Source organism: Selaginella moellendorffii, unplaced genomic scaffold (assembly GCF_000143415.4).
Source record: "Selaginella moellendorffii unplaced genomic scaffold, v1.0 SELMOscaffold_8, whole genome shotgun sequence".
Lineage (NCBI taxonomy): Eukaryota > Viridiplantae > Streptophyta > Lycopodiopsida > Selaginellales > Selaginellaceae > Selaginella > Selaginella moellendorffii.
The window spans coordinates 2,313,669-2,339,838 of NW_003314269.1; the positions used below are offsets into that span (position 1 = coordinate 2,313,669).

The 26,170-nt window shown below is 49.4% G+C and overlaps 7 protein-coding genes and 1 long non-coding RNA gene across 11 annotated transcripts; 4 read left to right on the forward strand and 4 right to left on the reverse strand.

Annotated features, from left to right (window-relative positions):
* Window positions 1-725: 725 nt before the first annotated feature.
* Window positions 726-1,524, forward strand: LOC9632112 (calcium load-activated calcium channel homolog). Its single transcript, XM_002966993.2, has one exon. The coding sequence runs from the start codon at window positions 784-786 to the stop codon at window positions 1,342-1,344; it is 561 nt and encodes a 186-aa protein (XP_002967039.1). The 5' UTR covers window positions 726-783; the 3' UTR covers window positions 1,345-1,524.
* A 22-nt stretch (window positions 1,525-1,546) lies between these two features.
* On the forward strand, window positions 1,547-5,078 carry LOC9635415 (serine/threonine-protein kinase prp4). 3 transcript variants are annotated; one of them, XR_002992056.1, is made up of 13 exons: window positions 1,547-2,415; window positions 2,470-2,624; window positions 2,675-2,838; window positions 2,887-2,952; window positions 3,002-3,074; window positions 3,126-3,282; window positions 3,334-3,625; window positions 3,678-3,792; window positions 3,845-4,008; window positions 4,262-4,336; window positions 4,391-4,678; window positions 4,737-4,797; window positions 4,846-5,078. XR_002992056.1 is itself a non-coding variant. In XM_024672281.1 (11 exons), exons 1-11 carry the CDS (start codon window positions 1,637-1,639, stop codon window positions 4,580-4,582), a joined length of 2,232 nt encoding a protein of 743 aa, XP_024528049.1. In that variant the 5' UTR covers window positions 1,547-1,636; the 3' UTR covers window positions 4,583-4,977. The 3 variants fall into 3 exon arrangements, 2 of the variants coding, with proteins under 2 accessions (XP_024528049.1, XP_024528050.1); XM_024672281.1 differs by having other exon boundaries at window positions 4,391-4,977; XM_024672282.1 differs by lacking the exons at window positions 4,262-4,336; window positions 4,391-4,678; window positions 4,737-4,797; window positions 4,846-5,078 and adding an exon at window positions 4,085-4,140 and having other exon boundaries at window positions 1,619-2,415.
* An 8-nt stretch (window positions 5,079-5,086) lies between these two features.
* On the forward strand, window positions 5,087-7,371 carry LOC9635416 (citrate synthase 3, peroxisomal). Its single transcript, XM_024672286.1, has 14 exons — window positions 5,087-5,328; window positions 5,386-5,566; window positions 5,626-5,711; window positions 5,776-5,880; window positions 5,936-5,998; window positions 6,053-6,162; window positions 6,217-6,336; window positions 6,388-6,463; window positions 6,518-6,591; window positions 6,641-6,701; window positions 6,764-6,823; window positions 6,869-6,966; window positions 7,013-7,136; window positions 7,197-7,371. The coding sequence occupies exons 1-14, from the start codon at window positions 5,110-5,112 to the stop codon at window positions 7,329-7,331; spliced, it is 1,512 nt and encodes a 503-aa protein (XP_024528054.1). The 5' UTR covers window positions 5,087-5,109; the 3' UTR covers window positions 7,332-7,371.
* On the forward strand, window positions 7,371-11,901 carry LOC9635417. 2 transcript variants are annotated; one of them, XM_024672278.1, is made up of 10 exons: window positions 7,371-9,801; window positions 9,852-10,017; window positions 10,078-10,228; window positions 10,274-10,355; window positions 10,406-10,480; window positions 10,535-10,622; window positions 10,678-10,948; window positions 11,004-11,046; window positions 11,101-11,204; window positions 11,262-11,901. In XM_024672278.1, exons 1-10 carry the CDS (start codon window positions 7,407-7,409, stop codon window positions 11,685-11,687), a joined length of 3,801 nt encoding a protein of 1,266 aa, XP_024528046.1. In that variant the 5' UTR covers window positions 7,371-7,406; the 3' UTR covers window positions 11,688-11,901. The 2 variants fall into 2 exon arrangements, with proteins under 2 accessions (XP_024528046.1, XP_024528047.1); XM_024672279.1 differs by having other exon boundaries at window positions 10,286-10,355.
* Window positions 11,902-11,919: 18 nt separating this feature from the next.
* LOC9635418 (cytochrome P450 CYP736A12) lies at window positions 11,920-12,420 on the reverse strand. Its single transcript, XM_002967349.2, has one exon. It carries the CDS (start codon window positions 12,418-12,420, stop codon window positions 11,920-11,922), a length of 501 nt encoding a protein of 166 aa, XP_002967395.2.
* Window positions 12,421-20,067: 7,647 nt separating this feature from the next.
* LOC112345453 lies at window positions 20,068-20,571 on the reverse strand. The gene is made up of 4 exons (XR_002992051.1): window positions 20,494-20,571; window positions 20,382-20,440; window positions 20,230-20,329; window positions 20,068-20,173 (listed from the first exon to the last, which is right to left on the reverse strand). It is a non-coding gene; the product is annotated as an uncharacterized LOC112345453 (long non-coding RNA).
* Window positions 20,572-21,752: 1,181 nt separating this feature from the next.
* On the reverse strand, window positions 21,753-22,747 carry LOC9635721 (ribonuclease 1). The gene is made up of 4 exons (XM_002967350.2): window positions 22,658-22,747; window positions 22,446-22,601; window positions 22,011-22,388; window positions 21,753-21,914 (listed from the first exon to the last, which is right to left on the reverse strand). The coding sequence occupies exons 1-4, from the start codon at window positions 22,745-22,747 to the stop codon at window positions 21,753-21,755; spliced, it is 786 nt and encodes a 261-aa protein (XP_002967396.2).
* A 1,543-nt stretch (window positions 22,748-24,290) lies between these two features.
* Window positions 24,291-26,148, reverse strand: LOC9632114 (cytochrome P450 71A1). The gene is made up of 2 exons (XM_002967351.2): window positions 25,074-26,148; window positions 24,291-25,003 (listed from the first exon to the last, which is right to left on the reverse strand). Exons 1-2 carry the CDS (start codon window positions 26,079-26,081, stop codon window positions 24,365-24,367), a joined length of 1,647 nt encoding a protein of 548 aa, XP_002967397.2. The 5' UTR covers window positions 26,082-26,148; the 3' UTR covers window positions 24,291-24,364.
* Window positions 26,149-26,170: the final 22 nt, after the last annotated feature.

Here is a 26,170-nt window from a genome sequence, read left to right on the forward strand (position 1 = left end):
GAACCGAGCGTACCATCTCCGAGACGTCCACCGTCTGGAGGAGCTTGAGCGCCAGGTTGGGCGCGTGAGCTCCGCCACCTATTGGAAGAACGTTGCTCGCCATGTTTGGCTTCCTTCTCTTGGAGTTCTCGTGGCTTCTCATGAGCGAGCGAACCTCCCATGGCAGGCTCTCCCGCTTGGCCAGTGGAGCGTTCCTGGCTTTTCGAGCCATGCGGTGTGGAGCGTGGATCCTGGCTGGGCCGACCCTGTGCCCGAAAATCCCAGTCTTGGTGGGCGACTTGAAGATCTCATACTTGTAGTTGTAGAGGCTGGCTTTGAGCAGGGATGGATGCTGGCCGGGCGGGAAGCAGTATGATGGAGTGTGATCTTTGGGAGCTGGCGCTGGCGCTGGAGCTGGAGCTGCACTGGATTGATTTCTTCCAGTTACTGGATCCCCGGACGATGAAGCTGGAGCTGGATTGGATTGATTTGTTCCAGGTGCTGGACCTTTGGACGATGAAGTGGAGTTTTTCTGAGAAGAAATTGCTGGATACCTGGGACTAGCCGCCGACGAGCACATCATCCTCCCAAGGAGCTTCCAGTGCGGGCCGGTAGCCTCGCCGGATCGCAGCGATCGCAGCGAGATCATTCTCCCCTTAAACCCTAGCTAAAGCCCTGGATCCTGGAGATCACGAATCCACAAGCCGCATCCAAATGTGACATTGCGATCGCGTCGATTCCGCGCCTCGCCGCCATTGCTAAAGATTTCTAGGGTTCTTGAGCAAAATATTTTAGGGATCTTGGATGGATCCGGGGTATGGCGACTCGCTGCTCATCCTCGCCATCGCCTTCGCCTCCGCGTGTATCTGCGAGGGGATCTCCTGGCTCCTGATCTACCGCTCCTCCTCCTACAAGGCGCTGCGCTACACCATAGATCGCACCAGCAAGAAGCTGGAGACGATGAAGAGCGGCGGGGGAGGCGCCAAGAAATCCTCGCGCACCAAGAAGATGGATCGATTCGAGTCGAGCCTCAAGGAATCGAGCAGGGATCTCTCCTTTTTCAAGTTCAAATCCGGCGCCGTCGTGGCGCTCGTCTTGCTCGTCGTGTTTGGCCTCCTCTCGTCGCTCTTCGAGGGCAAGCCCGTGGCGAAGCTCCCATTCGCGCCGTCGCCATTCATCCAGAAGATGACGCACAGGGGCCTGCCCGGCGACGATCCCACCGATTGCTCCATGGTCTTCTTCTACTTCCTCTGCTCGGTAAGCATCCGATCCAATCTCCAGAAGCTGCTAGGGTTCGCTCCCCCGCGCGGCGCCGCTGCCAATGCCGGGATGATGTTCGCTGCTCCCGATCCGAAGGCGCGGTAGTAATGGATCGATCGATCGCTCTTGTGTTCTTGATTAATCCTCTAGTTCTTCCTCGATTCAATGTGTTCTTCCATGGAGGACTCTCTCGAAAATTCCTAGAAGAGGAATCCTAGTGTGCTATGCCACGTGGTGTGTGTTTAGAGGCCACGATTGTAATAAAGCACCGCGCCGTCTCTGTTCTAGGGTTTTCATTTGGAGGCATTAACGTGTGAGCGGCGCTTGGAGGGCGCTCTGGGAATTAGGGTAGGCGATGGCGCGCTAGGGCTGTGAATCAAGGAAGGCGCGCGCCGGCATGGCTAGGGATGGCAGGGTAGACGATGCCAAGGACAAGTCTAGGAAGCGCAAGTCGGTGGAGGACGAGCAGCCTTCCTCCAAGCGCCGGGAGGACGATGATGGTAAGCGCAAGCACAAGCACAGGAAACACAAGCACAGGAGCAGCCACCGCAAGCACATTAGTAAAGAGGTCGACTTGGATGTGGTGCCGGCGGCCATGGCGTGCGAGGCCGAGGATGGGGAGATCCTTGAGCCGACGGAAGATGGGATTGTTCTAAAGGAGGAGGGGAATGGTAGTTCCGAATCGGAGAAGGATGTGGAACAAGAGATTGAAGCCCCAAAGTCGGAGCGGGGAAGCCCGAGGCGATCCAGGGATGGAAGCCCGCCGCGCGATAATGTTGATAGAAAGCACAGCAGTCCAGATAGGAGGCACAGGGGGAGTAGCGTCGATAGAAAGCGGAGGTCGCGATCGAAGGAGAGCGTGCGCGAGAATGCCCGGCACCACAGTCGGGTGGCGAGCCCCGATAGGAAGCGACGTCGCTCGAGGTCCAGAGATAGAGGAGATGAGCGAAGCCGGAGGCATGCTTACAGTCCCGATAGAAGACGGCGCTCCAGATCGAGAGAACACGATGAGCGTGAAAAATATCCTAGGAAGAGAGCCGAGTCGCGTGATAGGCATATAAAAGATGATCGAGGGGCTCGGGATGATGAAAGGCATTATAACAGGGATAGAAATAGGCGTGACCGGGAGGAGCTGTCGGAAAAGCAAGAAACCACACAGAGCGAGACCATTGAGAGGTTGGTTTGGTTTCAGTTTGCCGTGTTTTTGAAGTGAATTTTTCGCTGTTGCAGGGAAGAAGAAAACCAGGACGAGTATCTGGAGCGTGTTGCGCATCAGTTGGCTGAGCAAGAAGAAGACATAGAGAAAGTCAAGGAAGAGAGTCGAAAAAGAAGGCAGGCCATCTTGGAGAAGCATAAAATGCAACAGAGTCAGCCGGAGGAGCCGGGTAAGTCGTTCCTTCTTGTAAACATATAAGCTAACGCTTTAAATTTCCAGCTGAAACCATGAAGGTTTCTAAGCCTTTAACAGCAGCAGAGCCAGATAGTGGTGAGGGTATTATTGACCCTTCGACCCCTTTATCGCTTGGGAAGTCTGCTCTCCCTAATGGGACGATTCTAAAAAGAAATGCAGGTGGTCTTGGAGAGGGTTCGCCACCAAAGGTGAGAATTTGCCTTCGTAAGAATTTACTAATTTCTAGTTCGTTACAGAGTGAAAAGCCAGCCGACATGTTCTGTGACATTTTTGGAGAGTCGCCTGCAGAAATTCGAAAAGCGGTAAGTTTCAGTTGTGTCTCTTCATAATTCTGAGAATTTGTGTGTGTAGGGAACGAGAGATACTTTGGCGATTGATACGAGTGGGCTTACGGATAATTGGGATGATGCAGATGGTTACTATAGTGAGTATGTGAATTAAAAACTGACGGATGCTCATGTTTTACTTCGTGCAGCTTACCGAGTCGGTGAGGTTCTTGATAATCGGTATGAAATTGCATCGTCGCATGGCCGGGGTGTATTCTCGACTGTGGTGCGTGCGAGGGACACGAAAGCTGGTCGAGGAGAACCGGAAGAAGTGGCTATCAAAATTATCCGAAGCAACGAAACTATGTAAGTGTTGTCTTAAGCGCTTTTATCTTCATTTGATGCGTCTTGTTGTAGGTTCAAGGCAGGCCAGATGGAACTGATCATTCTTAACAAACTGGCTGGGGCGGATCTCGAGAACAAGCGGCATTGTGTGCGTCTTCTTTCCAGCTTTGAATACCGGAACCATTTGTGCCTGGTTTTTGAGTCTCTCCATATGAATCTGCGTGAGATTCTAAAGAAGTTTGGTCGTAATATAGGTATTAGTCTGGCTGCGGTTCGCTCTTATGCCAGGCAACTCTTCACTGCTTTGAAGCATTTGCGAAACTGTGGTGTTTTGCACTGCGATATCAAGCCCGACAATATGCTGGTAAGTCCTCGTTTGCTGTACATACTGCGATTTAACGGCCTTGACTTTACAGGTGAACGATTCTAAGAACTTGCTCAAGCTTTGTGACTTTGGTTCCGCAATGTTTGCTGGCGAAAACGAGATCACTCCGTACCTCGTGAGCCGCTTTTATAGAGCACCAGAAATCAGTAAGTGGTCTTTCTTTTCCTCTTTTCTGGATCTCATATTTCGTTGTTCCAGTTTTGGGGCTGCCGTATGATCACGCCCTGGATATGTGGTCTGTGGGATGCTGCTTATACGAGCTTTACACTGGCAAGGTTCTTTTCCCAGGCTCCACAAATAATGACATGCTAAGGCTTCATATGGAGCTCAAAGGGCCATTTCCCAAGAAGATGCTGAGGAAGGTGATCACCTTACCCTCCTTCTGTGTTGTTCTTTCATCGTTTTTTAGGCATTGACACCCTTGGCGTCGGGTGACAGATGGAGACTTAAGCTACAACTTAATGATGGGATAGGCTGCTTTATGATTGGTGAGACGTGCATATTCTGAGAGCTCACAGAATAGGGGGTGGGGTTTAGTTTGCCTGGTCCTTAGATCACTTGCTGTTGAGCATTTGCAAGGTTTTTGCGGACTTACATGTTTTTTTGTTCTGGCAGGCGATGTTCACCGCCCAACATTTTGATCAGGACCTCAACTTCCATGCCATCGAAGAAGATCCCGTGACCAAAAAGGTGCAGTTTTGTATATTTCCCGTTTATTCGTTTCTACATTTGTTATCTTTCCAGACGATTAACCGAATGATCACCAATGTCAAGCCCAAAGACATCTCGACACTCATATCCTCCTCGGGGGGGTCCGACGAGGATGCCAAGAACCTCCTCAATTTCAAACTTCTGCTGGAAAAGATTTTTATTCTGGATCCTGAGAAGCGATTGACTGTGTCTCAGGCACTCAACCATCCGTTTATCACCAAGTAGCAAGGCAGGCGAGACTGTACATATCCTCTTCTCATTTTGGCGTCCATGGCACAAGACGAAACGAGACAACGAAAAGCTCCGGTTTTTACATTTAGCGTAAGAAAGTTTCTCTTTGTATTAGCTCGTCTAATCGTTCACAACTTTGCTTTTGAAGGGGGCTGGAACTTCCCTGCTTTCCTAAAAGTTCTCTCTAGAGATTATATCAAAGCGTCCAGGTTTTACTTGCAACGCTGTTCTTCGCCTTCTAACTTTCGTTGTTCCAGAGAGACAACCAAGAAAACGCAAACAAATTTTTTTTTTTTTGATCGATCCATCAAATCGGTTTCCATGTCGTGTGTAAAGAATGCGATCATCGTCGCACGCGAAGTCTATCCACTGGTAAAGCTATTTTTGGTCCCCTTGTCTCCGATTGGACCGTTGGATGGGCAATCGGACGGTTCTAATTGTTCCACTTGTACGATTCCGGGTTTGAGTTTAAATCACTTGGAATCGTGCCTAGGGTTCTCGAAAATTTTCCATTTTTCGCGATGAATCGTCTGGCAGTGCTGTCCGCGCATTTGAAATCGCCGCAGGAGGAAGAGCCGGGATCCGGCATCGAGGCATCGATCGTCTCTGCCGCCAGCGGATCGCGACCAGCTGCTGGTGGAGGTAGTGGATCGCTCACAGTTGTGGACAATCGAACAGGGAAGAAGTATGAGTTTGCTATCAGCGATGGCGGCACGGTGAATGCCACGGATTTTAAGAAGGTATTGATATTTCGCGTTGATCGATGTGGTGAGGTTACTTTCTTCGCTCTTTTCCAGATCAAAGCTGAAGGTGATGATAATGGCTTGAAGCTGTATGATCCGGGATACCTCAACACGGCGCCTGTGCGTTCTTCCATTTCTTACATTGATGGGGACAAAGGGATTCTTCGCTACAGGGGATATCCGATTGAGGAATTAGCGGAACACAGCACTTACCTAGAGGTCGCGTATCTACTAAGTAAGTCTCTATTTTTCTTTGATCGGTTGCGTGGTGTAATTCCTGTTTTTTTTTCTCAGTGTATGGCTATCTCCCGACTAAAGCACAGCTCTCGGATTGGGAAGCCACGATTATGCAGCACTCTGCTCTACCTGAAGGAGTGCTGGTATGTGAAAATATATCTTTCGCTTCTTTTATTCTTTAGCCTGTGATTGACAACTTTGCTACAGGCTGTTATATCTGATTTGCCTCATGACGCTCACCCGATGGGAACTCTTGTTGGCTCCATATGCGCTCTTTCTTCTTTTCATCCTGATGCTAATCCAGCACTTCGAGTAAGTTCTTTTTTTTATGGTATTGTGTCTTTGCTATGACACTCTTTCATTGCAGGGGCAGGACCTTTACAAGTCGAAGCCCGTTCGTGACAAGCAAATTGTTCGCATTATTGGCAAGGTAACCATCGAGATTCGTGGACGTTAGAGCTTTTAAAAATGACTTCATTGCCAGGTCCCCACTTTGGCAGCTGCTGCTTATCTGAGAATGGCGGGCAGGCATCCCGTGGCGCCATCCAACAGTCTTTCCTATGCCGAGAATTTTTTATACATGCTGGACTCAATGTAAGTCCAAAAACTTGGTAGTGAACCAGGGCTTGATGCTTGTGGATTCCACAGGGGTGATCGCAATTACAGGCCTAACCCACGGCTTGCAAGAGCCTTAGACATTCTTTTCATTCTTCATGCTGAGCATGAGATGAATTGTTCTACTGCTGCTGCTCGTCATCTCGCATCAAGGTAAGGGAGTCCACTTGTTTCGTAACTGTAAAGTTCTAATCGCTACTATAGTGGCGTAGATGTATACACCGCAATTGCTGGAGCGACTGGCGCGTTGTATGGTCCCTTGCACGGAGGCGCCAACGAGGTTTGATCAATTGAAACCGTTGTGTAAAAACATCTTGCTGGGTTATGGTTGCAGGCAGTGCTGAAGATGCTCAGTGAAATTGGTACAGTCGAAAAGATCCCAGAGTTTATCGAGGGAGTCAAGAACAGGTATTTGGAAGCTTATACCGCTTAAAGACTTGACACATCTACTTTATAGAAAGCGGAAGCTTTCCGGTTTTGGTCACCGAGTTTACAAGAACTATGATCCCCGCGCAAAGGTTTTTTCTCCTTTGATATCCGTCTTTCTCAGCTCACTTGCTGCATTTTTTTCAAACCGTAGGTGATAAAAAATCTTTCGGAGGAGGTATTTTCAATCGTTGGACGTGATCCACTGATAGAGGTAACGTCTCTAATCATCGTAAGATGTTATCAATTTGTTCTACAGGTTGCCGTTGCATTGGAGAGAGCCGCGCTCTCGGACGATTATTTCGTGAAGAGAAAACTCTATCCCAACGTGGACTTCTACTCGGGACTAATATACAGGTAACCTCCACATCGTTTCAGAGAATCTCACAACTTTTCGTCGCAGAGCTCTGGGATTCCCATCGGAGTTCTTCCCCGTCTTGTTCGCCGTGCCCCGGATGGCTGGCTACCTCGCGCACTGGAAAGAGTCGCTCGACGATCCAGACACGAAGATCATGCGTCCACAGCAGGCATGTCTCACATGATCTTCACGCTAAAATCCTCTTCTCTTTTTCCTTTTTTCCTCGCAGTGGTACATTGGCGAATGGTTGCGTAAGTACATTCCACTCTCGAATCGCTCGGTGGAAACCACGGCCGAGAAGCTGGGCCAAATTTCCGTGTCAAACGCTACAAGGAGGCGTTTGGCTGGCGTTCCCTCTTCTTAACATAAAACACTACATTAATAAACAATAATTTCCAGACTAAGACAAATAGGTTTAATAATTTAGGGTTAGATAGCTATGGCGCTCCAGCGATCGCGCGATCGGGGCTCTTACCGGATGTATCCCCCCCCGCCGCCGTCCGCGCCGCCAATCCTCGCGGCGGGGAGCCCGGCGGCGCCTCCGCACATTCCAATGCCGCCTTCTTTCCAGTATCATCACCACCAGCATCACCAGCAGCCACAGCAGCAGCCCCCGCGGCAAAACCAGGTACAAGCGTCTCCTCATCCTCACTCCTATCACCAGCCGCGAGAGGTTCTTCTTCACGGCGGCGGCGCCGCTGGCGTGCCTGCTGTTCTTGATCTGGCCATGGCGGCATACCGGCAGCGAGCGGTGCCGGCGCCGCCGCCCCAGTCTAGCCACGGGATTTTGGGCCCCCAGCAGCAGCGGCTCCAGCCCTCTCCCGGCTGGGACGAGAGGAATTTTCGGAATCATCATCTTCTTCCGCCAATGCCGCATCAGGGGCTGGAGATGCGTATCGATTCTAGCGTGGTGCTAGACGGGAGGTTTCCACCGGATAGTAGATTAGCACCGAGTAGCGCAAACTATAGGCCGCATGCTTCCATGGCAGACTCTACACACGACAGGAACGTATACTGGCAGCCTCCTCCCAGCAATCTCTACTCGGCCGAGGTGATGGTTCCCAGAGCTTACCAGCGGAGGACTCCATCGCCATTGCGTGGTAGCGATCGCCGGTTTGTGGAAGTCGAGAGCGGGCATTTGGCGTCCAGGTCCATGGTGAGCTCGCCGCGGCCACACTACGATCGAGAGGTACGTAACAGGAGCCGCGAGAGAAGCCCAGCTCGGTACCAGAGAGCGTCGAGGGTGGTGGAGCGGAGCTCTCCATTGCCGGCGAGGCCGAGCTACGAAGGGCGACGGCATTATCACAGGGAAGATGATGATCGTGAGGATGGACAGCTTACGCCGGAGGATAACATCAGGAGGAAAGTGTATGGGCGGAACTCATGCACCAAGTATCACGACCACTCGCACTCGACGTCGGATTCTCACGGCCGGAACCAGAGAGTTCATTCGCAGCAGAAGAGGGAGCGGCCGGCATGCAAGGAGCTTGGCTCTCCGGTTAAGAAGTCGAGGTTTGATGTGCGACCTCCACTGGTGGAGATGCCTGGGGAGACCAGCGTAAAGAAGCTGACCGTCACGGGACACAAACAAGCTCCTAAAGACCATCCGGCTCGAGATTCTCGCAGTCCGCAACGCACTCCGAAAGAGAGAGAGAGGGCGCCCAGCCCTGTTCCAAAGCTTCACACGGTTGGAAAGTCGTCCTCGGCGAAAGCTTCTATCCCGACTCCGACTCATCCTCAGCCTTCGTCATCCCAAGTACAGAAAAAGCTCAAGGAAATACCAGAGAAAACCTTGCTCGCGAATACCACGGAAGCTCCGACTGATCCCGAGCCACAGGAACAAGCAGCTGTGGCGTTGGAACCCCGCCAAGCCAAGCACTTTGAAGCTGTTACGGAAAACGGACAAGCGAAGGAAGCTGATGTTGATATTCCGGTAGCGGCAGCGGTAGAGAATGGGGAACACGTAGATAGCGTACTGGGAACTTCGTTAGTATTAGCGGACGGAACTGAGAGACCGACATCGTTAGAATTAGCGCAGGTACCTGAGCGTGCTGCCCGGGAGGAGCAGCACACTACTGCACCAGCGGCGAGCACAATTCAAGCGTTAGTCGACCATTCACAGAAGGTTACGTCTTCTTCCGACGAGCGCAAGCATGGCTCGAAGCAGGCTGTATTAAGTATAAGGAAGAACCCGTCCATGCCTGTGGCTTTCAAGCCGCGAACTACGGCTACGTCGAAGACATGGCATAGAGATGGGAACGCTCCAGGAACCTCGAAGCTTTCGAACGTGTTTACCGCGGGCAAGTCCGGTGAAGCGTCTACGTTAAGCACTGCGCCATCTTATGTTCGGAAAGGCAACAGCCTGGTCAGAACATCGCCGGTCTTGCCCAAGTACACGGGATCTCCTTTACGAACTGCCGTGATGAAGAAACCGACTGTGCGGAAGTCACCAATCTTGGCAGCGAGTCCATTATCTTCTGGGGATCAAAACCAACAGGGTAAAGCAAATGCTACGTTGGATTCGTCGAAAGCTCCAGTAGAAATTATCGATCTCGATCCTGAAGTACCTAGTAGTACAGCTCTAGACTCGTCAAAAAACTCTTCGGGTGTTGGGGAGCTCGACAAGCAGAACAGCGTTCCTGGTGAAAATAGCGGCACGATACGCTCCAAGACCAGTCCGCTTGTGGTTTCACCATCTGGGGAACACGACCACTGTAAACCGGACGTGTACGTCAAACGGAAAACCAATCAGCTAGTTCGAAATACAGAAAGTTCTCGCAAGCGAGAACAGAGCTCTGAAGATCTGCCGGTGATGAAAACCAAGCTAGGAAAAGGTGATGACCCTTACCAAGTTCTGCATTTTCTAATGTTTTCTCCTTGGCAGCTTTGCGGTTGAAGAAGAATTCGTCTTCTTGGGTGTGGACGCCGAGTGATACCCACAAAGCACCACACTTAATGCCTTGGAAGAAACGGCTTTATAGAAGAGTCCGAACGCGTAGGCTGGAGGTTCTTCCTAAAGGGAAGAAAGGCTCGTTGCTATCGCTTATAAGGTAAGCTTTCCTGAACTCTTATGCCATCTTGTTTGTCAGATACATAGTTTGAAATGGCAGCGAAAAGCTTCGGGTATTACGGACGTCACAGCCTTTATATACTCGCTCTGCAAATGGCTTTTCGCTGCATAGATCTGGTGTTCGTAGCGTTGACGGTGCCAGTCTTAAATGGACAAAGTCACTCGAGAAACGCTCTCGGCAAGCAAACCAGGTATGCATGCAAGGTAATCATGTTACATGAAGCTGTAATACACAGGACGCTACGAAGGCGGTGGCAGCTTTGGAGAAACATTGCCGGAAGAAAACTGATAAAGGAGGCGTCAAAGCTGGAACATCACGTAAGTTGATACTGGTTCTTCCATCGATATATATCGTTTGTAATCCACAGGCGAGCGCATTGTCCTGGTCGGGCTTGTACGATACAAGATGGACCCGTCGAAACGAACACTGCAGCGGATACAAGGTGCTTTTGTATTCTCGGTCATCTAAGCGTGTCTGACGAAATATGGCCTTGCAGAGTCGTCTGAAAACTCTAATGTCTCGAGTTCATCAACTGGCGCTTGGGGCTTGTTGACTCCAAGGCGTGCATCGATTGGAGGTGCAGTGTAAGTTGATGTGGTCAGCCTGTTTCGGTGGTTTCTCACTTTCCGCTGTAAGCAGCTACGTGAGAATGGGAAATGGCAACCAGCTTGTGCGGGATCCAAAGGCTTCGAGCAGGGCGTTGGCAAGCGAGAAAGTCAGATGGAGTCTACATAATATCAGGTCCCGTGTCATCAAGAAGCAGCAGTACTGCCAGTTCTTTACAAGATTTGGCAAGTGCAAGAAGGGAGATGGAAAATGCCCCTACATTCACGACGCTGGTAAGGTGGCGGTGTGTACCAAATTCTTGAAAGGTTCCTGTTCGAACGTAAGCTGTCTCTTGACACACAAGGTACGCTCTGCGCTTGATGTGCTTGTCGGAAAGAATGGTTGTTCGTGCTCTACAGGTCTTACCGGAGAGGATGCCAGACTGCTCTTTCTTTCTACAAGGTTGGCCAGGGTTTTGTTTCTTTTTCTTCTTCTTCTTCATGACTGGACGTGCAGGCTTGTGCATAAACGAGGAATGCCCCTATCGGCACGTGAATGTGAATCCAGATGCTCCAGTCTGCGAAGGCTTTCTAAAAGGGTACTGCGCGAGCGGTGATCAGGTCGTCTCTATTTTTCCCCGATTGAAGTTTAACTCTGGCTCTTACTTTTGCTTCCAGTGCAACAAGAAACACACGTACGTGTGCCCCGCCTACGCTGCCACCGGAGAGTGCCCGGAGAGAGCAGCATGCAAGCTCCACCATCCCAAAAAGAAGGAACGCACCAGAGAGGTAAGCACCAAAGCAAGCACCAAGGGCGAGAAGAAGCGGCGCTACTTTGTTGGCTCGGAAATACCCCCTCGGCCGCTGGCAATGGGATCGTCGTCTCAAGACGTGCCCGGGAACATAGACGCAGGGGTGGAGTTCATCAGTTTGGAAGGGATTAGTCTGGACGGCGTAGAGAGGGATACAGACTCCGGGGACTCACGGAAGCCTCGGGTGCGAGAGGATGGCCTCTTATGGTTCAACGATATGTCGGAGGAAGAGGTGGAGAGGCTGATAAAGCCAGCGTTCGTGTGGCAGTCCCGCGAGCTCCTCCAAGTGTAACTTCTACTTCTCCGATCGTTCGCGAAGTTTGGAATGGGGTATAGGCAACTAGATAATCGAACAAGGCGGGGGAGCGAAATTCTTTGCAGGAAGGCAGTGAAACTGTTTCTTCCTTTTGTGTTTTTTTTTTTTTTTTTTTGGTGTGTGTGTATAATCCAACATCAAGGAAAGGTGACAAATCTAAGTAATCTTCCAAGATAGCAGTTGCTAAATCTCTGATAAACTTCCAAGTTTATAACATCCAGAGATTCACACTTTGAGTGATAACAGCATCTGCAATAGTATTAATAAATCCAGGGCCACTGTCAAATCTCTGGATCAAGTTTGAGAGCACCCCAAGAGGAAGCCCAGGACAACCTCGCTTTCCTGATCCAAACGGAAGCAACTCAAAGTCATGGCCATAGACGTTGGTATTGCTACCAACAAATCTCCCAGTCCTCAACTTGCCCGGATCATTCGGCCAAGCCTGGGAGTCCCTTCCAATCGCGTATGCTTTGATGACCACGGTCGCCTTTGCTGGAATCTCAAAGCCGGCCACTATTCGAGGCTCCGGGAACGTGTGTGGGATCATGAGGGGCAGCGGGGGATGAAGACGAAGTGTCTCCTTGATAACAGCGTTGACAAGTTCCAGCTTCGCCAAGTCCGATTCCTCCACCATTGGATCTCTCCCAACCACGCTTTCAATCTCTTGCTGAAGTTTCTCCATCCACTCGGGGTTGTGAAGTTCGGCCATAGCCCATTCAATCATGGTTGATGATGTCTCGGAAGTAAATTCTAGTAAGAGAAGCACTGGATCAAATCAAGAGTTCTGAGCTTACCATGAGCAAAGCTTTGAGGTACTGGGTCTGGACGTTCACTTATGCCTTCGTCATCTCCACAAAATCGGGAACCGGTCTCTGCTCGTTCAAAACTTGGACCAGGAACCCATCCATCTTGCGGTGAGCTCTTCTACAGTGCGTTATGCTCCACACTGGGGAAGTAATCAGCTATGGAGAACGCCCCGGATGCCTCTAGCACCTCGACAATCAGCTCCACAAATTCCCGCGCCTGGGGATCATCGCTGGAAGCCTTGGATCCAAAGTAAGTCTTGTTCATGAGGATTGAAGCTCAGTGGTCTCAGCTTGCCTCCCAATGCCACTAGCTGATTGGAAGCCTTGGCAAAGTTCGTCCCGGATGATTTTGGTGAAGGAGTTGACCCTTCTGGCCGTGAAGAGGTGACCATTCTGGCGGTAAAGATGGAGCACATGCACCTGATGTTCTTGTGGCACTCACCCTCTTGGACTTGTACTGTGAACGAATGTGGCCTATGAACTTCAAGCTTTTTGAGAAAAAGAAGAAACGGAAAACTTTTGTCATATCACTCCAAGAACTTGGTTTTAAATTAATTTTGATGTAATTCTTCCACCATGAAGAAGTATAACTCATAAGATTTGTCAGAAAAAATCAATTTTCAATTTGTCCCATAACTCCAACCAACAATTAACCTTCTACATGTTATAAACATTTGGTGACAACTTTCATTCCATGATATTATAATTATTAACATGCTTAATGTACCAATGGTAATCACAAATAAAAAATTAAGGATATTAAAGATTTTATCAATTTCATTAAGGATTTCCTACTTCACATAAACCCCCAAATAACATCCTTAATGTTATTCTAAACCACTCTTTTGTCATCCCTAAAAGTATATGTTGATCCAATACAAATGAAGAATAGAAAATGCATTTATCTTCCAGCTCCCAATCTTGATTGAAACAGCAGCAATGTTGGAAGCTTTCACGTTGTCAAGAACTGGAGCCCTAGCAACTGTTGGAGAGATGAAATGCGATCTGGAGTGTGAGCCTTAATGGTTAGGCTATGGAATATTCTTAAAATATTCCTGTGGTTGGGAATAGTGCACGATATGTCTATTTCAATTTGTCCCTACTCAATTTCCTTATGTGGCCGTTTCCCACATATACATTCAAGATCCAAGCTCTTTGGAATCTATTATCTGGAAAGCAAGAAGATGGTGATGGCATTATTCACAATTAAGATGGCACTTGAACAGTTGGAAGCGAGCAATGTGCTCCCACAATAAGAAGAAGAAGACGAAAAGATTGTATGCCTGAAACAAATCATATATGGCCTACAATATTTGTCCAAAAGTGAAGACATTTCTCCCAATATATAATGGCCTAACCCTGCAGTGGAAGATGATGGCATGTTGCTCCCACCTTAATCAAGCATTTTGAAAGCTTTAGAACTATTAACGTGATATCCCAATAAGATTGTGTTTACAGTCCATTTGTACCCAACTGAGTATAGACTCTATTCTATGTTGGTAAACAAACAAACGAGGCTCTTTGTCTCAATATTTTTGTTTATGGATTCATGATCAAGGTGGCATAACTTCTGATCTTAGTAATGTTCTTCATGAAACCTTGGTCTCTACTGAAAGGGAAAACTATGTAATGGAGCTCGAGATCTCTCATCCCATATATCCATAACATGTACAGAGTGGTTTCCCAACCCCAGGGAGTTTCAGATTACATGGTTTTGAGATATATTTCCCTAATGTTTGCTCTCAGCCAATGGGAGTGTGGCACAGGCTGGGTTGCCTGTTAAATATAATTTTTATGTGCCCCAGATGATTTAGAGATCAGCAGTGGTACACTTCCAAAATCGTCATTTTGTTTAACAAACGAAAGATAAAGCAGTCAATCTTAGCTAAATTAAAAAACCTCCAGGAAGAATATGCTTTGACTAACTGAGGAGCTAATGTTACTTGGGTAACCTTTCGCATGAATTTGTCAGATTTTTCGTTTTGCATGAATTCTTGCGGTCTGATTCTTGCCTGACTTTAAACACAAGGAAAATATAAAAAATTATTTCATTTGAAAACTAAGTTCAGATGAGGACAAAGTCGAAGATATTATGTGGCTCGCACTATTTCTCTGGCTGACGGAGCTCACAGGGAAGTGGCAAGTGGTGTTCTATGCTTCCATGATCATCCTCATAGTGAGAATGGCAGCAACCACTCAAGCACCAAACGTGATTGCACGAGGACAGCGGGCATTTGCGAGAAAAAGACGATGGCTACGTTGTGATATGGGCGATGAGACGCTTTGGCGCCTTCCTCATATAAATCAAGCCTTTTAGACAATAACAACACTTCTACCCAGCTGCCAATCTTCGTCTTATAACCCTTCTCCACAAGTGGTTCTCTCTCTCTCTCTCTAGGCACGCCATGATCAAGGTGGCATCCCTTGTCATCTTACTGTTCTTCCTGCAACCTTGGCCTGGTTCTAGCGTGACGATCCGGGAGAGGAGGCATGTGGGACGCTTCTCCCAGTTCGAAGCCAGGAGGATTACAAATGCCATCTCCAATCGCATCAGACAGCTCTCCTACTACTCCTCGTACAGCTCTGGCAGGAGCTTCAGCTATACGTTCATGGTCACGGACAGGATCAAAGCCTCGATACGCCTCTGGTTCTTCAGCATCGCCCCCTCCAGGGTTTACAACTTGTGTTCCATCTCGCCCAATAAGTCCATGATCTTGTCCACCCAAACCTTGCAGCAAGCATACTGGGAGATTTTCAGCACCATCTACACCGAGTCCCAAGACGGGTATGGATCCATGATCGTCTTCTCCAAGGTCTTTGCCATTGATTACATCTCTTGGGAGGGACAGCCGGACAAAGAGGAGCTTTGGAGCGTTGAAACCACGGACAGCTCGAGCTTGCATGGCCATTATCTCTGGAACGAGTCAGCTTTCTCTTTGCTCCGCCGGGACGCCGTGCCTGGCGATCCGGACCTCGCCGTGGAGGACTGCTGGCCTTTTGCGACGAGCATGATCAGCGGGCATGGATCCGTCGGCTCCTTCTTCATGGGTCCGTACATCTTGGAGTCGAAAAACCAGAAGTTCAAGGCCTTGATCAGGAGCGACTGTTACTTCGTCCTCTACGAGTGGCGTGATGGCCTGGGTGGCAAGAGGGAGGTGTGGAACAGCGGGATGGTCATGAAGAACCGGCATGCATCGTGTTCCATCAGCCTCCAAGTCGATTCCAATATGGTTATTGTGGATAATTCGGAAAGAAAGCCTCCCTTCGCATCCAATGTCTACTGCAAGCCACAGCCGAATTGTGTTAGAACGGCCGGGCTCTCGGTGGAGGACGACGGCTACATTGTGGTGTGGGAGACGGACAGCCAACGCGAGCTCTGGCGTGTTCCTCGCAGATGACAATGTAAAAAGCTTGCCTTAATAATCCTGGCGCATGGAAAGTTTTGGGCCCAGGACAATCTCGCCGCCGCTCAAGTTGTCGACGGTGGATTTTCATTATCTGAAACCCTTTTAGTTAGCTTGAGTTTTTGAGAATGAGGTTTCACTTAGCTTACGTGCATCAGACGGCTAGAAAACAGCGAGAGCCAGGAAGCAGCGGCCTCTGTCCCCAGGCAAAGCTTTCCCTGCTTAAAGGCTCAATGCAAATCAAACATATAAACAAAAGTACCTCCGGCATCTAAACAAAGATGAGAAACCTGAGAAAGCTTGATGGCTCGTCATCAACAGAGCATCCCCCTCTAGAGAAGTTTTCCTTGCATCCTTGCATCTTGAACTTTCTTACCCAGGTCCCACTGAGGCTTCTGAATGACCGTGCTTCTACTGGATAGCTAGAAAGAAGACAATGCATCTTAGAAAAAAGTTAAGCGAGAAGCTGCACATACATCAAAAGTTTGCTTTGGAATTCTCTGGCGATGTCGGGCTCCCCTTCACCCTGAAGTAGCATAGAAGAAATCCTTTTAAGTAGAACCTGTACTAAGGTATAGCAACGAGTTCTAACTTCTTCAAACCATCTTCGAGTCCATCTTTTCAGGGACTTGTCATTGGACATGGGGTCTTCCACAGCCAACCCTATAAAATGGAATTATCAACCAGTCTGTGTGGCAAGAACAACATTACTTGTTTCTGCCTAATAGGAAAGAAAGAAGAGAGAAAAAGGAGGGCCCATTGCAAAAAGCCCGATTTTCACGTAGATGAGCTTCGGCTGGCCTTTCAGAGGATGAACTTAAACTCCATATAATCTCTTTTGCTTTAGAAACTACAAGAATGAAAACGATTGGACGCGAAACAAAAATGATAGTCTGGGAGGATCGAGAGGAATCTCTTCAGTTTTGGACGAACCAAAGCCCGATTGCACGAGGGGAATTGGGAGGAAAAGTCGATGGCTATGTGATATGTGCGAAGAAATGCTTTCTTCCTACGATTAACGGATCTCTCAGCATCTCCAATGGCATCCCATACCATTCTCCTAGTGCCATCTGGACCACTGCTATGTTATTCTAATAAGACACTAAATTCTATACTAACAAGAAAGTCTTGTGATACTTTTTAGATGTATAAACACTACTCCATTTGGGTGAATTCGCCCAACTGAATGGACACTATGGACCTAAGAGGGAATCAGAATGTTTTAAAAAAGTATAAACCAACGAGGTTTAAACTTTTCTTTTCCCAGATACAGATAGGAAGAACATTTTCATACCAATTTTTTTCCTACCAAAGAGATGGAAACTTTGTTGGTTTATGGTTATAAGCTTTAATGTGATACTTTTGGATATTGAAATGATTATCCAGTGATGGTGGCTATAAGCCTTCATGCAATACCTCTAGAAGCGTTAATATGATATTTAATGAGGAGTTAAACAACCATTATCCCTATTATATATTTGGAACCTTAGTCTTTAGTGCTCCAAGACTTTATAGAGTATATACCTTAATAATGGATTATATTCTGGAAGCCTTTCTTTTTAGGTGAAAATTTTTATCAACAATTTGGAGATGATGGATATCTTAACTTCTAATAAGATTTTTCATAATATTAGTAATTTAATACTGTTCCTTCAATCGACCACATAAAAAGCCTTGAGGAGGAATGTGTGGTGCTCTCAGAGTGATCCTCATCTTCTGTGAGAGTGGCAAAAATATCAAAGCTGATGTTTATTGAAGAGTTGCAGCCACCATCTATTTTCCTTTGTCAAGAGTGTATAGATCTACATCTGGGATGATGTCTCAGTTAAAGGCATCCCACTGTGGTCACCATCTATTGTGAGGGAACCTTGCAACCTTGCCGCCCACTCAAGATCCAATGAAAATCGATTTCTGACTGGAAATGCCACTAGAAAATGTGTCCAATCTCAATAACACAATATATATAAGAATATCCCTAGAATCATACCCATGATACTGAACATGGGGTTGTGGTTGAGTTCTTGCTTAGTTATCAAATATATCTTAAATAACAAACATGACTTTCTCCAGCATTTGCTGCGTCCATTCTTTTGTCACACACTTAGATTGGAATTGTCACGAAGATATTGGAATGCTTCAGCGTCGTATACAGGATCGTTCTTCACGATCTCGATGGAGTGGTTGGGCCCCAGCTTGGCTGGCCCTTGTACGACACAGGATAGGATCAACGACTCAGAACTCACTTCAAGATCTACACCACTTGTAACTTTGTTCTCTGGTCCCTATGTTCATCATCAGCCTATAGCCCGAATACAAACATTATAAGTTCAAGGTGAGCTTCGGCGCCTTCCTCCTATATAAAACAAGCCTTTCGAATGTAGATTATCGTAGCTGCCAAGTTTTGTCTGACTCATTTATAAAAAGTGGCTCGTTCTCTCTCTCTCTCTAGGCACGCCATGATCAGGGTGGCATCCCTTGTCATCTTACTGTTCTTCCTGCAACCTTGGCCTGGTTCTAGCGTGACGATCCGGGAGAGGAGGCATGTGGGACGCTTCTCCCAGTTCGAAGCCAGGAGGATTACAAATGCCATCTCCAATCGCATCAGACAGCTCTCCTACGACTCCTCGTACAGCTCAGGCAGGAGCTTCAGCTATACGTTCATGGTCACGAACAGGATCAAAGCCTCGATACGCCTCTGGTTCTTCAGCATCGCCCCCTCCAGGGTTTACAGCTTGTGTTCCATCTCGCCCGATAAGTCCATGATCTTGTCCACCCAAACCTTGCAGCAAGCCTACTGGGACATCTTCAACACCATCTACACCGAGTCCCAAGCTCACGGGTATGGATCCATGATCGTCTTCTCCAAGCTCTTTGCCATTGACTACGTCTCTTGGGAGGGACAGCCGGACAGAGAGGAGCTTTGGAGCGTTGAAACCACGGACAACTCGAGCTTGCATGGCCGTGATCTTTGGAACGAGTCAGCTTTCTCTTTGCTCCGCCGGGACGCCGTGCCTGGCGATCTGGACCTCGCCGTGGACGACTGCTGGCCTTTTGCGACGAGCATGATCAGCGGGCATGGATCCGTCGGCTCCTTCTTCATGGGTCCGTACATCTTGGAGTCGAAAAACCAGAAGTTCAAGGCCTTGATCAGGAGCGACTGTTACTTCGTCCTCTACGAGTGGCGTGATGGCCTGGGTGGCAAGAGGGAGGTGTGGAACAGCGGGAGGGTCATGAAGAACCGGTATGCATCGTGTTCCGTCAGCCTCCAAGTCGATTCCAATATGGTCATTGTGGATAATTGGGGGAGAAAGCCGCAGTTTGCCTTCGCATCCAATGTCTACTGCAAGCCACAGCCGAATTGTGTTAGAACGGCCGGGCTCTCGGTGGAGGACGACGGCTACATTGTGGTGTGGGAGACGGACAGCCAACGCGAGCTCTGGCGTGTTCCTCGCAGATGACAATGGAAAAAACTTGCCTTAATAATCCTGGCGCATGGAAAGCTTGCTTTTGGTTGAGCCAGGACAATCTCGCCGCCGCTCAAGTTGCTCTGCAAGTCGACGGCGATGCTTGGAAGGGCTTTGGAGATTTTCATAATCTGGAAAAACCACAGATGCCTTTTAGCTTGATTTTGTTTGGAAGAATGAGAATAATAAAAACTTTCACTTACAGCCGCTCCTTGATCACAAATCTTGTTCTCTCCAATGTGCAAAGCTTTGAGTCCGATCGGCGGCGGTGCCTTGCCGATGATATCGGCTAGTGTGTGAACGCCCTGCACAGGCAGCAAACGTCATGGCAATATTTTACACTCAAAGCTGTATGAAATACTTTATCGGTTATCCCATTGTCGACCACTGAAAGTTTCTGAAGTGCGGCAGTTATAGGACGGCCAGTCTCCCAAATATTTCTTGCAAGAATCTCCAGCCCCTACAGTTTTTGGTTCATGTCAGTGAAAACGATGTATGTATGAGCAAACCCGGTCAGAGAGCTGGTTATGGTCCAAAAGTAGTTCCTGGAGTGTGCTACTTTCAGAGATTGCCAAACCCAGACCCGAAGCACTTTTTGCTCGAATCATATTCTCCTGTAGCGTCAACAAAATGCTAATAGCGATGGCACTTCACTTTACACTTACACTAAAGTCAAGTCTTTCAAGGGCAACCTTCAAAGACATGGACATGGTCGCTAAGTGTCCTTGTATCTTTGACATCTCTTTGTCACCGAGCTTGCAGTTTGCTAAACTAAGGCTCTTGACGGACTGAAAGAGTTGAGGCTACGTTAGTAGGAAAATAAACTGGAATGGTGTCAACTTACGGAACAGCTTGGAAGCAAGTCCGAAAGGCCAATAAGTAAAGACTCCGTATCAGCACAGTCCTTAAAATCCCAGTGCTCGACATTAGGATTTTCCAGCAATCTGACAGCAAGCAAATTAAGAACAAGGAAAGAAATATATACATTCTTGTTACTTGAGCACGGTTTTATCTGGTTGCATGTGCGAAACCTGGGCCTTTTCTACATATGAGGTCTGAAATAAAACCATTTCTTTTAGCATACCACCACTTTGCTAACTTAACTTACTTGCATCAGACGTCTAGAAAACAGCGAGAGCCATGAAGCAGCAACCTCGGTGGTTTCTGCTTGCAGGCATAGCTTTCCCTGTGAAAAGGGCTCAATACAGACAAAAAATTTAAACAATGGTACCTCCGGTATCTGAACAAAGATGAGAAACCCAAGAAAGCTTGATGGATCATCACCAACAAAAGCATCCCCGTCTGGAGCAAATTTCCTTGCATCGTGAACTTTCTTACCCAGGTCGTCCCAGTGAGGCTTCCGAATGACCGTGTTCCTACTGGATAGCTTACAAAAGAAAAACAAAGTAGTTTAGAAGAAAGTTAAACGGGAAGGCACACATCAAAGATTCGCCTTGGTTCTTTGCTCTGGATATCCATCTCTGGCGATGTCAAGCTCTCCTTCACCCTGTAGTAGCTCAAAAGAAATCCTTTCAAGTAGAACCTGCATCAAGGTACATAATAAAAATATCCCAACGAGAAATAAAGTTATAAACTTCTTCAAACCATCTTCGAGTCCACCGACTTTTCAGGGACTTATCATTAGACGTGAGAGGGGTCTTCCACAGCCAACCCTGTAAAGTGAAAACATTATGCTAGATACCAGTCTGCATGGCGAGAACAACATTACTTGTTTTGTGGAATTCGAAGATATCTCGCTCGGCATTTCGAGCAACTCTCTTTGGACTCGGCTACCTCGTCCAGGGCCACCACTGTTAGTAGAGCCTGACTTGCCAGTGGAGCAGCTACTGAAGATGCTCTCACTACGGATTTGTAGTGATGAAAATCTTCTGTCTGGCAGGTGTTTGGCATCCTTAGTATGCTCTGGTACACATTTTTGTATCTGCAAAGACTTTACGCTTCAAGTGGCAGAGTACTAAATCCATAAACCTGAGAAACCAGCTGCAAAAACTCCTGCTGCGCAGCCACGATGTTACTCGAGAGCTTCTCAGCCTGCGGGAGCTTATGTGAATGAAAAGGAAAAACGAAAGGAAGAAAGAAAGAAACAATCACACACCTCATGCTGGACATTGACTATCTCTCTTCTAACCACGTCTAGCGCCGTATGCAATCCTTCGATCTGGTGTAGCACAAAGAAGACGAACACCACTCTTGAAAGGCTTATAAAAGGAAAATGTCACCTCGTTTTGACGATGTTCTTTCTTTCCTCGCTCGTTTTGCTGAGGAATCTCGAGGACTTGCAAAGCATTGGCCCTCCTTTTGAAGGTATCGCTCGGAAATCTCCTGCTGCATGATCCATTCGGCTCCTCAAGCGGCAAGACCCCAGAATCCATGCGAGGTAGCAGCGTTAAACCCGAAAGAAAGAGATCCAGAAACAATACAATCCAGCAGGCAGTCGAACCTAAGAATGCGCCGGTCGCTCGGCGCTCCAGCTTCCATTATGGAGCGATCGATCGCAGAACGCTCCCTCTCTCCCCCAAAATGCGCACAAGAATGAAATTTAGCTAGGGTTTATCAAAACAATGGGAATTCCACTCTCGAGTGGCAAGAGCTGCGAGGGAGCACAGGACAGGGCGTGATCTCTAGATTCTCTTTGCTCACGCACAGATAGATCTGGTAGAGCTGGGAGCTCCCGGAATCGTCGTCGTCGGCATTGCAGGTGATTCCAGGGGCATATCCTCCGTCCTGGAGCGCGTTCTTGATCAGGGAAAGGGCATAGGATTTTCCGTCGGGCGAGATTCCTGCTTGCTCCAGCGCTCCCAGAAGATCCACGCTCTTCCTCAGGCGCAGCGCAGCGGCGAAGTAATCGCGCTGGCTGCGCAGGATCTTCTCCGAGCACGTCCCGTGCTTCTCCCACTCGTGCGCCCAGAATTTCTCGCTGTTGCTACTCGGGCAGGATAGCGAGCTCCACAGCGCGTCCATGTCGCCGCGAAGACCTCCAATCTGGAATCAGGTTTAAGATCTTCGTTCGTCTTCCATCGGATCGATTGGGACACTTACTTGAGAGGCATTGAATGGTCTCGAGGGATCGCAGTTCTCGGGGTAGCTTCCATCGAGATTGTTTGGCCAGAGCCCATGGATCGAGAAATCGGAGGCTGGCTTCCCGGATTGTGGGTAGCAGCAGCTGGTCGCGGCATCACAGTATGATCCAGGCCACTATATCCAAACAGATCAATGCTGCGAAGAGAAACAATCTGGAATCCATCTCTAACCTCCAAGACGAGGTAAAAGAAATCGAATGCCGACAATGTGCCCAACATAGTGAAGAATCCAACCAAGAGCGCGGCCGGGAGCTTCGACATTTTCCTCTGTTAGTGATCCCCACCGCATCGATCACAGTTCCCAGGTTTATGCGCGGTGAGCGTTTTGTCGAGATTCGCTCGCTGCGTCGTCATGCGGCTGAGCGATGGGATCCGGCCGCAGCTGTTTCTGGTAACCGACCAAAACAAAAGAGCGCGCAATCAATTCGTTTGAATCGAAGAGCCCTAAAATATCAGGAGCCCTAATTCCAAGAACCCTAAAAACAGAGAATCTTCCCCTCTTTCCAAAACAGAGGAGAAATGCTACTGCTACCGCTGGTCTTCCTCGCGCCCATCTGGGTCGCTGCCGAGTCCATCGATTTCCAGTTCTACATCCACGAAGCCCACCGCGATCCACGTCGCGGGCCCCCCATTCTTCGATCCCAGGTGTACAATGGCACAATTGGCGGCGTGGCCGTGTTTGACGATCTCGTCACGGCCGATGGGGGCTCCGCCGCCACTCTCGGCCGGGCCCAGGGCGTCTATATCAACGCCGCCCACGCCATGGATACATCATTCTGGAGCTTCGTCGTAGCTTTCCCACGTCGGGACAACACAGAGGAAGCAGCCTTAGCTAGACAGGTCCGTTCGTGCTTATCTTTTCTTCCTTGGATTGGAACCCTCGATGAAATTCCTGGGATGACCACTGTAGGTACTATATTCCTGGGCGAGAGCTATCAGTCGTGGGAGGGACTGGACAGTTCCGAGCCGCCAATGGCTACTGCAACATGTATACAATCTCCGTCGCTAATGGGACATCGCTCTTCTTCCTCACTGGGACTCTAAAAACTCCAACTAATCTTCGCGATTGACTCCTGTACAACGTGGAATGATTGGAAACGATCTCTACAGTTTTTTTTCGAATGCTCTTCTTCCTCACTTGGACTCTAAAAACTTCCACCCAATCTTCGCGATTGGCTCCTGTAACTACATCGATCACGACGTGGAATGATAGTTGACGATGGCACTTCCTTCTGGAAAAGGTCTCTACATTTTTTGACTCTTCGTCAATTTCTTGTTCCTTGTTTCTAGGGCAGATGAGTGGGAAAACTTAAAACTTTGGACCCTGGCGCGTCGAACTTTGGAGCACGTAAGCGTCTGGACACAAAGTCGCCGGATGAGCGCCAGGATCTGAGATGTCTGGCGGGATCAGCCGGCGGCCATATGCATCGGGAGAGCCTGGGATTCTCAAAGCTCCCTCCTGCACGTAGGGATGCTTGCATGGGAAGCCCCGCCACCTTCTCCTTGGCCTCCACGAGGAGATTGTAGAGCTTAGGTTTTGGGCGGGAGCTGTGTGGAAGCGTCGAGTTACCAGGTGAGGATCCACGGCATGCAGCTCTGGCAAGCTTCCAGGCGTGGTGGCGACACCCCATTGTTGGCGTCTCCACTCGGACGGAGAAATCGTGGGAGTTCCACATTTGGGTCTGGAAGCGCCGACACGTCGTGGCCGATCTCGTTTATGCCGATCGGACGATCGACTGCACCGAACGCTTCCAGATACCACATTCTGGAGCTTCATCGTAACTTCCATGTAGGGACAACAAAGTCTAGATAGGGTATTTTATTACCGGTCGTGAGAGTAATGGCTGGAGATTTTTATATTCGTTGCAGCGCGATTGACTATGTATTGATTGACAGCGTTTTGTATGTGGCATCCTCGAGGCGCGCCGACACTCTCACGTTAATCGGGTGCTCCATGAAGTTGACCACCGCCATAGCCTCGGTCATCTGGTGCTTCTCGATGTCGCCCGCGTAGCTCCAGTCGAATCCGTGGAGCAAGTTGGAGAGAACGAGCTGGACGTTGCGGAGGCCGAGTGGAAGGCCCGGGCATCCCCGCTTGCCGGATCCAAACGGGAGGAGCTCGAAGTCGTGGCCGTGCACGTTGAAGCTCGTGCCCATGAATCTGTCGGGGTTGAACTCGAGGGGATTGCTCCACACGCTCGGGTCGCGGCCGATGGCGAAGACATTGACGAAGATCATCGAGTTCTTGGCGATGTCGTAGCCCGCGACTTTCTGGTTTTGAGCGGTGGTGTGAGGGACCATCATGGTGAGCGGGGGATGGAGCCGAAACACCTCCTTGGTCACGGCGTTAAAGTACTCGAGCTTGGGCAAGTCCGACTCCTCGATCATGCGCTCTCGTCCCACAACTCTCTCGAGCTCTTCCTGTGCCTTGGCGATGACTTTGGGATAGTGGAGGAGCTCCGCCATAGCCCACTCCACGACTGTGGATGACGTTTCAGATCCTCCCAGAAACATGTCCTGCGTGAAGAAGAGATCGTCAAAAAAAGTGTACGATGAAGACTCTGTTTGAAGGAAATCCAAGGCTTACCACAAGGAGTGCCTTGGTGTATTTCATCTGGTCGGGGCCATCGAAGTATGACTTCGTGAGGGCCACGAAATCGGGGACCTCGCCGGGGCGCTGCTCGTCGAGAACTTTGGTGAGGAAGCTATCGAGCTTGTCGCTGGCGGCCTTGGCGGCAGGGACGGTCCAGTCGAGCCACTTCGTCCCGGGGAAGAAATCGGTGATGGCGAAGGCGCCGCCCACGGTGAGCACGCTGTCGATGATGTTGACGAATTCCTTGGCCTCCTGCAGCGCGCTCTCGTCGGTGGAGGCGCCGGGGCCGAAGTAGACCTTCTTCATCAGGATCCGGGTCATGAGGTTGAAGCTCAGGCCTCGGAGACACCTCCGGAGCTTGACAACCTCGCCGCTCGCCGACGCCGCGCGGAGCTCCCCGCTGAGCTTCCAGAGCTCGTCCCGGATGATGTGCGTGAAGGAGGTGACGCGGCGCGCGGTGAAGAGCTCGGTGGCGCAGAGCTTGCGCGCCTTCTTGAAGTGATCGCCGTACGAGGACCAGGAGATGCTGCGCTGCCCGTAGAAGATGAAGTTCGCGGCGATCTTGTAGGGGCGATCCGCGAATGCGGTGTCGTGGGTCTTGAGGAACTCGCGCGCCATGGCGGGGCTGGAGACCACCACCACCGGGACGAAGCCAAAGCGCAGGGACATGAGCGGGCCAAAGTTGGCGGAGAGCTGCTGGAGCGAGACGTGTGGGAGGCGGCCGATGAGATGGAAGTGGCCGATGATCGGGAGGCCTCGCGGACCCGGCGGGAGATTCTTGAGACCATAGCGGCTCTTGGCGATCGCCCACCACGCGATCACCGCTGCCACCAGGGCGATGGTTAAGGTGGCGCGGATGGTGTTGCTGGCCGGGCCTTCGTCTTGGAGAGCGGCGGTGGCATTGACGAGCGACGCCATTCCGTTCGTTAAGATCGATCGATTTCCAGTGATGCTGCAATGTGCCTCGAGCAAAGCACTGCAAAGATGCCCGTGATCAAGCATTGTTACTCGGGTGTTCTATATAGGCTGCCATTTGGCGCAGTTAACAACCAGTCATTCGGACTGGTCTAGTGAGATATAAGGGTGGAAGT

What these genes read in the sequence shown, in the direction of transcription:
- LOC9632112 (XM_002966993.2), top strand. Translation starts at nt 784, where the DNA reads ATGGATCCGGGGTATGGCGACTCGCTGCTCATCCTCGCCATCGCCTTC.
- LOC9635415 (XM_024672281.1), top strand. Translation starts at nt 1,637, where the DNA reads ATGGCTAGGGATGGCAGGGTAGACGATGCCAAGGACAAGTCTAGGAAG. An exon ending in CAGAGCGAGACCATTGAGAG is followed by an intron (nt 2,416 to 2,469) that starts GTTGGTTTGGTT and finishes TCGCTGTTGCAG; the next exon opens with GGAAGAAGAAAACCAGGACG. An exon ending in ATCCGAAGCAACGAAACTAT is followed by an intron (nt 3,283 to 3,333) that starts GTAAGTGTTGTC and finishes GTCTTGTTGTAG; the next exon opens with GTTCAAGGCAGGCCAGATGG.
- LOC9635416 (XM_024672286.1), top strand. Translation starts at nt 5,110, where the DNA reads ATGAATCGTCTGGCAGTGCTGTCCGCGCATTTGAAATCGCCGCAGGAG. An exon ending in TTATACATGCTGGACTCAAT is followed by an intron (nt 6,163 to 6,216) that starts GTAAGTCCAAAA and finishes TGGATTCCACAG; the next exon opens with GGGTGATCGCAATTACAGGC. An exon ending in TGCACGGAGGCGCCAACGAG is followed by an intron (nt 6,464 to 6,517) that starts GTTTGATCAATT and finishes TTATGGTTGCAG; the next exon opens with GCAGTGCTGAAGATGCTCAG.
- LOC9635417 (XM_024672278.1), top strand. Translation starts at nt 7,407, where the DNA reads ATGGCGCTCCAGCGATCGCGCGATCGGGGCTCTTACCGGATGTATCCC. An exon ending in CGTCAAAGCTGGAACATCAC is followed by an intron (nt 10,356 to 10,405) that starts GTAAGTTGATAC and finishes TGTAATCCACAG; the next exon opens with GCGAGCGCATTGTCCTGGTC. An exon ending in ACTGCGCGAGCGGTGATCAG is followed by an intron (nt 11,205 to 11,261) that starts GTCGTCTCTATT and finishes TTTTGCTTCCAG; the next exon opens with TGCAACAAGAAACACACGTA.
- LOC9635418 (XM_002967349.2), bottom strand. Translation starts at nt 12,420, where the DNA reads ATGGCCGAACTTCACAACCCCGAGTGGATGGAGAAACTTCAGCAAGAG.
- LOC9635721 (XM_002967350.2), bottom strand. Translation starts at nt 22,747, where the DNA reads ATGTCGAAGCTCCCGGCCGCGCTCTTGGTTGGATTCTTCACTATGTTG. An exon ending in TCTTTTACCTCGTCTTGGAG is followed by an intron (nt 22,602 to 22,657) that starts GTTAGAGATGGA and finishes GTTTGGATATAG; the next exon opens with TGGCCTGGATCATACTGTGA. An exon ending in GACCATTCAATGCCTCTCAA is followed by an intron (nt 22,389 to 22,445) that starts GTAAGTGTCCCA and finishes ACCTGATTCCAG; the next exon opens with ATTGGAGGTCTTCGCGGCGA.
- LOC9632114 (XM_002967351.2), bottom strand. Translation starts at nt 26,081, where the DNA reads ATGCTTGATCACGGGCATCTTTGCAGTGCTTTGCTCGAGGCACATTGC. An exon ending in ACACCAAGGCACTCCTTGTG is followed by an intron (nt 25,004 to 25,073) that starts GTAAGCCTTGGA and finishes TTCTTCACGCAG; the next exon opens with GACATGTTTCTGGGAGGATC.